At 41.9% G+C, this 12496-nt stretch overlaps 1 protein-coding gene across 3 annotated transcripts in view; it reads right to left on the bottom strand.

Annotated features, from left to right (window-relative positions):
* Nucleotides 1-12496, bottom strand: part of LOC311103119 (echinoderm microtubule-associated protein-like 1) — a gene marked incomplete at both ends in the record, with an annotated part of 87084 nt that overhangs the window by 49276 nt on the left and 25312 nt on the right. For all 3 annotated transcript variants that reach the window (XM_084144657.1, XM_084144658.1, XM_084144659.1), the window contains 2 exons: nt 1788-1920; nt 5648-5830. In XM_084144657.1, coding sequence (XP_084000783.1) covers nt 1788-1920; nt 5648-5830 — 316 coding nt within the window. The remainder of the gene's footprint in view (nt 1-1787; nt 1921-5647; nt 5831-12496) is intronic.

The raw sequence follows: 12496 nt of genomic DNA, 5'->3' as shown, positions 1-12496 counted from the left end.
GATACAGTATATGACTATAACATTTGCATCCATTTGAATCAAGTTCAGTATTGTGGCTATTGGATACAAACTGACAATACTAGTTTGTTCAAAAAGGATGTCTCATGTCTGGTAATGGACCAAATTGTCAGTTTGATAGAGATGACCTTTACAGAACAGAGCTTTGGTTGAGACTGCAAAAGTGCCATTTAAATGAGATAGAGATCAGCTGGCATGAGTGGAGGTATGGTGAAAACATGTCTTTGTGATGAATAGGAATACATGCCGTATGTCTATGATCAAATATGAGTATATGCGTGTGTGTACCTGTATGAAGGGATCTCTTGTGGAAACATCAGCACACAGCGCAAATACAAATAATAGTGTTCAATGTAAACAATTCAGCTTCCTGCAGACTTCCGTCCTTCTCATCCTAAAATAACACTGAGTTAGGAAGTATGGGCGGGTGAGCTATCCTTTGTGCAAAGTGTTAAAGTTCAGGGGTCAAGATCTTATGGAGGCCGAATCAATGTGGCCTCTATGTGCACACGACCAGGGATTCATTGTTATCTCCCATGCATGGACAAACCATTTACACTTCTAGTCCTATTAATACACAACAGACCCTTGACATTTCCCCTGTGCCTTAGTGTGTTACCGAGTCTAGCTTGGTCCGCTCCATATCACTCTATATCTATTGCTTCAGTCTGGAGAAGGTTCACCTATAGGGCATCCATGTTAGGAACTCCCTCCCACCCTCCCTCTCCTCCCCTTCGTACCTATTTACTCTATAGTCCCATCCATACACCATCCATTCCTCAGACCTGGATTATGATAATTAGACTCCAGGCATTACCATCATTGGAGGAGTGCCTATTGTTCCCAATAGCCAATTGTGATTGATTACCTGCACTCCCTTGGTCCCAGTCAGCCCCAATCAGTAAATCAATGCCCAGACTCTGAATACCAGCGCAGTGTAAATGGGGACGCCTGTGACAGCACTGTACCTTTGTTTATTATACATGTTAAAATGTCAATGGCTCTCCCTTAGGAGGAGGGGAAATTTACGCGAGGGGAAAATGAGCACAGGCAGACAGGCCACAGAGGAGATAGTAGTAATACAATGAAAGACACACAGTGTGTGTTTGCAGGAGTAAAATAATCTGTTGACTTTGTGTGGACTAGTAAAATAAACACACCAAAGGTGCAATGATTTCCTATGTTGTGTGAATTTTTAGGTGAGGTAGAAATGTGTATTTAAATAGTGTGCACTTGAGCTTTAGGGTACAATTTACTCTGACAACATTAAAATATGAATGCCCAAAATCTGGTTATCTGGAACACACAGTCATTACTGTTTTATAAAGCCCCTAGGTTCAATAAGCGAAAACTAAAACAGAGTTGGTTTTACGCAGAACAAAAAAAATACTGTTGAGAGATATCTCATAAACTGGCCCTATGTCAGGTCACGTGGTCAGGAAAACTCCTGGCCTTAGGCCTACCATAACCCTTACAAAAAAAGATAGCAGTTTTGAAACTGCAGTAAAAGTGCAGTAACTACAGTCGACTGTGGTATTTTGGACATAGTAATTGCAGAATAACTGCAGCGTACTGCAGCTAAACTGCAGTTATACTGCACTGTAACTGCAGTTACACTGCAAAATTACTGTAGTAAAAAAAGTGTTATTTTGGACGCAGTATTTGCAGCATACTGTAGTTATACTGCAGTGTACTGGAGTTATACTGCTCTCTGACTGCAATCTTTTTTCGTAAGGGAAGGTAATGGGGAGGATTTGAGCTGTGTTTACCTCTTGGTTGCTGGTGCAGCAGCATCCTTCCTGGAGCCGGTGGGGGATGGTAGCGTGCCGCAGCTTTTCTTTGGCAAGACAGTGCAGTTGTTGACAGTGTGCCTTAGAGGCAGGGCAGCCATCATGGGTCTAGCTGTAAGACAAACACACACAGTACCACAGGGTGAGTGGTGCTTTGCATTGAACTAGCTGCAACATGCAGAAAATACACTTTTCATGGTGGTCAGCTATTGGGAATTTTCTAATTCAGATATAGGGCTGCAAAATGCTAGAAACGTTCCCAAAGTTCTTGGGTTTTTCTGAAATCCTGGGTTTTTCTGAAAAACCTGGGATCTTTGGAAAAGTTTCCAACATTTTACAACTCTATTTACTGTAGGTGTGAAGTGTAATTATGAGATGGGACAATGATGTACCTGTAAAATAAATACTAGGAAAGGTTGAATACAATCAAGATATAGAGCACATGGAAGCACACACACAATACACTTACATTAAGCTTCAGATGCTCTCTATAATCTTTAAAGGAGAAGCAAACCACCATTGTCCCTGTGCCCAAGAATGCCAAGGTAACCTGTCTAAATGACTCTCACCCCGTAGCACTCACATTTGTAGCCATGAAATTCTTTGAAAGGCTGGCTCACATCAACACCAACATCCCAAACACCCTGGACCTACTCCAATTCGCAAACCGTCCCAACAGATCCACAGATAACGCAATCTCTATTGCACTCCACACTGCCCTTTCCCATCTGGACAAAAGGAACACCTATGTGAGAATTCTGTTCATTGACTGCAGCTCAGCGTTCAACACCATAGTGCCCTCCAAGCTCAACACTAAACTAAAGACCCTAGGAATAAACACCTGCCTCTGCAAATGGTTCCTGGACTTCCTGACGGCCGCCACACTGACCCTCAAAACGAGGGCCCCTCAGGGGTGCGTGCTTAGTCCCCTCCTGTACTCCCTGTTCACCCAATACTGCATGGCCGCACATGACTCCAACACCATCATTAAGTTTGCCGACCACACGAGGGTGGTAGGCCTGATCACCGACGACGATGAGACAGCCTATAGGGAGGAGGTCAGAGACCTGGCAGTGTGGTGCCAGGACAATCTCTCCCTCAATGTCAGCAAGACAAAGGAGCTGATCGTGGACTAAAGGAAATGGAGGGCCAAGCACGCCCCCATCCACATCACTAAGGAATTATCATAGTCTACACACAGCAACACAGTCGTGAAGAGGGCACGACACCGCCTCTTCCCACTCAGGAGGCTGAAAAGATTTGGCATGGGCCCTCGGCTCCTCAAAAAGTTCTACAGCTGCACCATTGAGACCATCTTGACTGGCTGCATCACCGCTTGGTATGGCAACTGCTTGGCATCTGACCGCAAGGCGCTACAGAGGGTAGTGCGTACGGCCCAGTACTTCACTGGGACCGAGCTCCCTGTCATCCAGGACCTCTATACCAGGCGGTGTCAGAGGAAGGCCCTAAACATTTTTTAAAGACTCCAGCCACCCAGGTCATAGACTGTTCAAGTGGTACCGATACACCAAGTCTGGAACCATTTATTCCTTGTGTTATTCTTTTTCTACTATTTCTCTTTCTTTTCTCTCTGCATTGTTGGGAAGGGCCCTGAAGAAAGCATTTCCCTGTTAGTCTATCCCTGTTGTTTTTACGAAGCATGTGACAAATAAAATTTTATTTGATTTAAAATAAAATTTTATTTGAGATTCATTGAAACAACAGTTCAATAGACACATGCCTCTTTATGTGCAGTCACACTGCTAGACCTTCACTCACACCTCGAGTGACTCCCTGCGCTCCATTCTAACGCCATTAGGGGCCCACTTTACCTCCTCAGCATAATTGCTAACAGCACTGATAAGGGTAGCAAGGCCTGTATTTGTATGGACGGCAGAACAGTGGCTTTGAAATATTTATCACTGCAGATAAGCTGGTGGGGTTTGTTATGCTTGCTTTGCCCGGCTGGCGTGTGTGTGTGTGTGTGGTGTGTGTGTGTGTGTGTGTGGTGTGTGTGCGATACAGCAGAATTAGATCAAACAGGGGCACCAGGCAGAGAGTGAGAGAGAGAGTGGGGAGTGTGTATTTCAAACGAACCACTGTTTTTGAAGTGCCATGGCTCGCCTCTGTGTAGAGCAGAGGAGCGATGACTTATCCTGTATCTCACTAAGGTACAGCCAAAATATGCAAATAACTAGCATCTCAAAGTTTGTCGGTGAATTGTAGCCACATAATGTGATATTTAGTGTGGGTGTCAGGACATGCTAGAATTAAGGAAAAACCATGCAAGTGTTTCCACAGCATACCACCTCTCATCCACTCTGAGTTAGGGGGACTTGTGTGGCATGCAGTCTAGTGCAACAACATCAGAATGTCCTTCACTGGCAATGTGCTCAGTGTCAGTAGACTCAGTGGACACTAGTGCACAGTAGTACAATGTACATTTTAGGACATCCCTACTCCCTTTTGTCATAGAGACTATGGACTTTTGTCATAAAATGTACATCATACTGAAGACACAGTAGCGCTCTGTAGAGTTGCACAAAGCAGGCCATGATACAAGGGACAGAGCCTACCTGGCAGGCCATGTTAGAAGGGACAGAGCCTACCTGGCTTTCCACCATTGCTGTCTGACGAGGGGGACCTTTTCATCAAAGCTGGGTCTACAGCTGTACATACACATACCACGACAACAGAGTCCAGGAAAGGATGACAGGAAGATGAAAGTAGCGTAAACAGTGAGATATAGATAGATGGAGAAACACAATAGGAGAAGATGGGTCTGGAATGGGAGGGAAACAAAAGTTTACGTGTGTGTGTGTGTGTGTGTGTGTGAGATCCATAAGTTCTATTCCAGCTAGCACATAACGTTCTGAGAACCATATGTTTATTTCACATACAACCTTCCCACAACGTTCTGGGAATGGTGCAGGATAGTTACTTGGCTTTGGAACATTCTCAGCACATTTAAGGAACTTGACAAAAAAACGTATTTTCTTGGTATTTCATTACTTTAACATAACTTTTCCTAAAAGTTCAAACATGGTTACATTTAATTACATTTTTGGTAATATCCTATGAGCGTTCTCCAACTGGTTTGACATTGGGAATGTTCTCAAATAGTTCAGAGAACGTTACGAAACAACGTTCTTCTGTGGGAAGTTCAGTACTTCAGCAGAACGTTTTGTGCAGATTTTCTCGTGGTTCTATTTAAAGTCATGTTATCAGAACACTAAGAAAACATTCCATAAAAACCCACAAGAAAACATCAGTAACGTTTAAAGAACGTTCTAAGAATGTTATTTAAAAACATAATTTTTTTAAAAGCGTCAACAAAACTCTCTCTATTCTCTATCTTGTTAAGTGTGTTCAGGTGTGTTGGCCACACCAACTATTTGGCCACACCTGATCTTAATGAGCGCTTGTTTCTTTTGAAATGGGGTCTGTTTGAATAGACTAAAATGAACAGCTTTGTATGAGCAAAAAAAAAACATGGCATGCTAGCTCCATCCTGGTGGCGCAGTGGACTAATTCCATGGATAGAGAACAGAAGATCATAGGTTTGAGTCTCACTGATGCTGTGCCACAACAAAAAAGGAATGTGTTTGCATGATGAATGCCTTAGTAAATGAATTTCCATGTGTCCTATCTGTGCTTTGAATTCAAAACAGTTAACCTAAGCCAGCAGTGTTTTATTGAAACGTTCTCAGAACGTTATTTAAATACCTTCAAATAACCTATATCTGCCATTCACAGAACGTTAATAAAACCTCCCTGGGATGTGTGTGTGTGTACCTGTGTGTCTCTGCCCGTGCCTTTTTGTGTGACACGTCAGTTACCTTTAGTGGGTCCCCTCCTGTTGGTCATGGCGTTTTGCTCCTCAGAGATGTTGAGGCGGCGCACCACGTCAGCCAGCGCTGACTTGAGCAGCTGGATCTCGTCCTCCTGCATCTGGACACGTTGCTCCAGGGAGGCAATGCGGTCCATGACCTCCATGCTGCTGGCTGCCGACGCACTGTCATCTGGGGAGAAAGACATACTTAATATGGGCTATGCACACATATCATGGGCTGAACACACACACGAATGCATTGGTGATCTCGCCTGAGCTCACATGTATCTCACAGGCTCAATGGATGTGGAACACCTACAGTGTTGTTGCAATATGTACAATTTGCAGTAGTTTCCGTAGACATATTGATTATGGCTTTCTCTCTGTGTCCTTGGAGGATTTTGGTTAATAAATTTGTGCACCATCCATGGAACATTAGCATTTCGTGACCTTGGGACTATAAGGTTCTATATGCGCAAATCATAGTTCTGAGATATTGAGCATCAAAGTTTTCACATTATTTTACCAAGATCGAGTCAGAACACATCAAATACATTAAGAAATGTATTATGATCATCAGACGAATTGCTGACATCACTGAACAACGACGTGACAACATAATTTCCTTTAAGATGTCTGACAGTGTTGTTTTTTAGATTGTGTGCCATTATTGTTGACTAGACTAGCCTAGACCATACTTAGAGGGAGATGGCAAAGACGTGTTCTGATTGGTCCATCTGTATTTGTTCAGGCTTGTGATTGGATTGCAGATAGAACCTTATAACTTTCTCGTTTTTCATTTTTTTCACTTAAAATGTACTTTTCCAAAGATCTAACTTTACAGACATATGAAGAACCATCGAAATATCAATTATATGTGACTAACTCATTTTTGACCAAAAAATGTCACATAGAACCTTATAGTTCCAAGGTCTCGATTTGACAAATCTACAGAACAGTGGTGGCGGTGCCATTACTAGGCTAAAGGTGAGCCAAATATACCATTATGCACCTCACTGTCCCTGTCCATCAAATCAACGGCCCCATTAAAGACCCAGCCAGCCACCCAGTGGCTGCCGCTCCTCAAACACAATGGGCAAAGGCTTTTTGTACAAGACAGTTTTATTCATGAGCTCTCTGTTATGTCTGTCTGTCTTTCTACCTACATGTCCGTACATCTGTAAGTCCGCCTATTAGCCTCCCGGCCCGTTTGTCTGTCTGTTCATCCATCTGTCTGTTCAAATAAGCTTAACACCGCCACAGTAATCATGTCCAATGTATTGGCTTAGTCCAGGGGTCTGCTCTGCTGAGACTTTGAAGTCAGTGGGATGAAATGTTAATGGGAATCAGTGTTGTGTTCCCCTGGAGATTGATAACAACTGCCCCATGAATTATGCAGAGGGAGGAAGCAGCTGGTAATAAGGCAATCAAAATAGTGTTTTTATGAGGTTGAATCTGTGTTGAATTAAGTCGAGACAGAGGCATAGATTCTTATAAATAAACAAAATATGGAAACATGTTAAACCTCAGTCTCAATCTAATATGGCTGGTAATGTAATGGTAAATAGAATAGGTGCATGCATTAAGGACAACATTACCAGCTAAGCATGTAGACAGTGTAGTGATAGACGTTCGGTCATACATATGGTTTTTGCACAACAAATAAATTGAATCGTTTAGGCAAATTGTAGAAAAATTTAAATCTGGACTAAATATATCTAAATGAGCGGCTTGCTAATGACCAAATACTCCAACCCTTCTGCTGTACACACACACACACACACACACAAGCAGTCCCCCCCCCCACCCCCCGCACTGAACCAAAGCCCTCCCGTGTTTCTAGCCGCCTCACTTTAAATTCACTTGGCATCCCTATAGTAATGATTACAGCCATTACTGTACACTCTTGATTAATGCTCCATTGGAGAGATAGGCCAGGCTTAACCTCTTAATGCAATACCACTTCACGCTGGCCCATACTGCCAGATAGCCTTTAGCGATAGGCCTATACCTTTAGTCATGGAAGTAAACCCTGACTGCATGGGTAGATAGATAGATCTGGGAATTAACATCCAGATCAAGCTGGTATAGCGTCCTGTAGCTCAGTTGGTAGAGCATGGTGCTTGCAACGCCAGGGTTGTGGGTTAGATTCCCATGGGGGGCCAGTATGAAAAATGTATGCACACACAAACTGTAAGTCGCTCTGGATAAAAGCGTCTGCTAAATGACAAAAATTTAAATGTCTTCTTTCATGGCTTGTCCATTTCAATTGGATCTGCACTACTGTCATCCACTGAGTAGCTAGGTTAGATATGTTCTGCAAGCTGAATCAATCACAATGGCAAATATTTACAGAGGAAGTTACTTACTTACTGGGCCTTTAAACATACAGTACTCAAACAAATGGTTGCCTAACCCAATGTGAAGGCTTTTTTTAAGGTTATAAATAATTCATTTGATGGACCTTCTTTAAATTAAGCTGTAAAGCCGGAGCGGCTACTACAGCGATGTTCTTTAAGGAGTACAAAGCCCTAGTCTCAGTGCTAGCAGCTGATTGGGGCTTGGTACGAGCATGGATACAATGACTGCCTGTCACTGCCCTGATACCACTGCGATTGGTTAGCCGATTGTACCGCTCACTCATGTCACCTAGGCTCTCACTGGAATTGACTATTCCTTATACCCACAACAGGCTGCTCAATAACAGAGAGAATAAATCAGCAAATGGAATCAGAGTAAACACACCTTGGTGATATACAGTTGAAGTCTGAAGTTTACATTCAATTAGGTTGGAGTCATTAAAACTCGTTTTTCAACCACTCCACAAATTTCTTGTTAACAAACTATAGTTTTGGCAATTCGGTTAGGACATCTATTTTGTGCATGACACAAGTAATTTTTCCAACAATTGTTTACAGATTATTTCACTTATTATTCACTGTATCACAATTCCAGTGGGTCAGAGGTTTACACACACTAAGTTGACTGTGCCTTTAAACAGCTTGGAAAATTCCAGAAAATGACGTCATGGCTTTAGAAGCTTCTGATAGGCTAATTGACATCATTTGAATAAATTGGAGGTGTACCTGTGGATGTATTTCAAGGTCTACCCTCACACTCAGTGCCTCTTTGCTTGACATCATGGGAAAATCAAAAGTAATCAGCCAAGACCTCAGAAAAAATATTGTAGACGTCCACAAGTCTGGTTTATCCTTGGGAGCAATTTCCAAATGGCTGAAGGTACCACGTTCATCTGTACAAACAATAGTACGCAAGTATAAACACCATGGGACCACGCAGCCGTCATACCGCTCAGGAAGGAGACACGTTCTGTCTCCTAGAGATGAATGTACTTTGGTGCAAAAAGTGCAAATCAATCCCAGAACAACAGCAAAGGACCTTGTGAAGATGCTGGAGGAAACATGTACAAAAGTATCTATATCCACAGTAAAACGAGTCCTATATCGACATAACCTGAAAGGCAGCTCAGCAAGGAAGAAGCCACTGCTCCAAAACCGTCATAAAAAAGCCAGACTACGTTTTGCAACTGCACATGGGGACAAAGATCTTACTTTTTGGAGAAATGTCCTCTGGTCTGATGAAACAAAAATAGAACTGTTTGGCCATAATGACCATCATTATGTTTGGAGGAAAAAGGTGGTCGCTTGCAAGCCGAAGAACACCATCCCAACCGTGAAGCACGGGGGTGGCAGCATCATGCTGTGGGGGTGCTTTGCTGCAGGAGGGACTGGTGCACTTCACAAAATAGATGGCATCATGAGGAAGGAAAATGATGTGGATATGTTGAAGCAACATCTCAAGACATCAGTCAGGAAGTTAAAGCTTGGTCGCAAATGGGTCTTCCAAATGGACAATGACCCCAAGCATACTTCCAAAGTTGTGGCAAAATGGCTTAAGGACAACAAAGTCAAGGTATTGGAGTGGCCATCACAAAGCCCTGACCTCAATCCTATAGAAGATTTTTGGGCAGAACTGAAAAAGCATGTGCGAGCAAGGAGGCCTACAAACCTGACTCAGTTACACCAGCTCTGTCAGGAGGAATGGGCCAAAATTCACCAACTTATTGTGGGAAGCTGTGGAAGGCTACCCGAAACGTTTGACCCAAGTTAAACAATTTAAAGGCAATGCTACCAAATACTAATTGAGTGTATGTAAACTTCTGACCCACTGGGAATGTGATGAAAGAAATAAAAGCTGAAATAAATCATTCTCTCTACTATTATTCTGACATTTCACATTCTTAAAATAAAGTGGTGATCCTAACTGACCTAAGACAGGGATTTTTTACTAGGATTAAATGTCAGGAATTGTGAAAAACTGAGTTTAAATGTATTTGGCTAAGGTGTATGTAAACTTCCGACTTCAACTGTACCTCATGGTGTTCTCCTCTCTGAAAGATGCTCCTTCATGACAGTACATTAATTGTTTCTCAATATCCAGCCCATGGACCGATCCTGTTCCCTGTGATGATGCTGACCAGTTCCTGAGAAGGTTAGCTGACACTGATTTAGGCAGTTCTAAAGTGATATTTGTAATGTAAGCTGTCCCCAAGCAGGAAGGACTATTGCTTGTCAATTCCTGGTACTAGAAAGACTATAGCTTGCCAGTGCCTGGGTCTGGTAATTTTATTTGTTGAGAAACACTGGATCAGAAGGACAGTTACAAAGTAGTTAATTGGTTTTTAAGCAGACAGCCCTGAGAAAAAGAATGCACAAAATGTCTAAGTAAACCAACAGACACTCCATTTGTTTTGTTTTTCAATTAAGCCAGACAAAACACTTGCACTTGTTTTGTCTGGAAGCCATTTTTGTAGTGGCTTCCCACTGGGCACACCACATCATTTCAATGTGGATAATGGGTCATATTTGGTTGAGACGTTGATCAATGAGATTAAAACCTTTATTCACCCCCTCAAAAAGACAGCCAAAAATATGTTGAATTTCCAATTACTATGCTTTCAACCATCTAAATGCACAACCAAATTCAAATGGAAACATTTTGATATTTTTCACCCAAATGTCTATCACTGCGCTTTCAACCATTTAAAAGCACAGCAAAGTTCAAATGGGAATACAATGTCAGATAGTTTGTTTATTTATACAACAGAATAATATGCTCTCACTATGCTTCATCTAATAGCAGAACCAAATGACCTGGATTGCAGTTGAGATTACATTACATTGTGCAAGTGATCAATGCCGTTCAAGATTCTACACAGATTATTACAGCAATTATCCACAGGCCTACGATGACCTACGAATGCTATCTTGAACATGCACGCTCTACATAAGAATAAATGTTTAGTTACAGTAACCTCAATGCGGCCATGGATGTGTTACTCATTTTAAGGTTGAATGTTACATTATTTTGTACGATAGCCTTAACTTTACTGTATTACAAAATTAATATTGAATGGTGTTTGGTTGACAACACAACCAAATATCAACATTTAAAGGAGATGTATCTACTGCTTGGATAGTTCCATCTGCATCACTGGCTTAATCCCATTCTTTAACTTTTGGTTGAGTTGGAGACGTGAATCCAACATATAATTTGTTAACTTGTCGACAAGTTTATAGGCTATTTATTGTATTTCAAAAGTGATATTGAATTGTGTTTGGTTGTCATTGCAACCAAATATCAACATTTTAAGGAGATTTATCTTCTGCTTGGATAGTTCCATTTGTGCCACTGCAGGCACCCAACCCACCACAAGAGTCGCTAGAGCGCGATGAGCCAAATAAAGACCGCTGGCCAAACCCTCCTCTAACCCGGACAACACTGGGCCAATTGTTCACCGCCCTACGGGACTCCCGACCACGGCCAGTTGTGATGCAGCCCAGGATCAAACCCGGGTCTGTAGTGACGCCTTAGACTGCTGTGCCACTCGGAAGGCCCAATCAATACATTTTTAATCAACCAGAGCTTCAAACCCTAGGCCTATTGTATTGTAAACATGTTTTTTTTTTGTATTCTGGGTTGAATTGAAACAATATTGATGATTTTGCAAATGCTATGTAGGCCTAAATAGCATCATTGATGATATATGAGTGATAAAGTATGGTCACATTTCATTTTGCTAAATTATGTAAATGTAGGGCCCGGGGCTGGGTTTTGAGGTCAAAGGGCCCGGGGCTGGGTTTCGACTAAGCTAAAATATGGAATTGTTTTAAGATGTTCATACCAAGGATCATTTAGCTATTTGATTTTGAATTTGAGGACCCCTGTAAGTATCCCAAATAATTATATTATTTGATTATTTGATGAAACATTGAATTTGGCCTTACTGCTATTAGACCACAGAAATGCATTGAATAACACATTCATGCATGGCAAAACAGATAATCAAAACTAAAATAAAAAGGAAGTATGTTTTGAAGTGTCTGTCCTATATCTGAGAGATATAAGAAAGATCAGGAAATAATTTTTATAAATTGTTACCCATATTTAACCCTTTTTTTGGCACAGAAGTACTTCCATACAGTATATACTTCCATATTTTTTTTAAACTAGTACCGGGCTACCTTCAGACGAGTCTTGTGAAGCTTGAGAGGCATCCTAGAGCAAATCAACCGAGATGTACGTTTTTGTGAGAGTCTCACCTTTCGATGGTGGGGTCATATTAGTGTGTAGTCGAAACTGTTCGGACACAACAGACAGAAATTGGCAGATCGGCGGTACCGACATCCGACAAGTCCTATGACGCTTGTGGGGGTCGTAGAGCAAAATAACACCATAGTGTTCGTGAGAGTCTCATCTTTCCATAGAGGGGTCATGTTAGTTTGTAGGCCAAACCGTTCTGACACTACAGACATTTTCGTGAGAAGACCGATTT

This window comes from Coregonus lavaretus, assembly GCF_964263955.1.
Source record: "Coregonus lavaretus genome assembly, chromosome: 27".
Taxonomy (NCBI): Eukaryota; Metazoa; Chordata; class Actinopteri; order Salmoniformes; family Salmonidae; genus Coregonus; species Coregonus lavaretus.
Note: the sequence above shows the minus strand (reverse complement) of the source record. Positions and strands in the feature narration are given on the sequence as shown.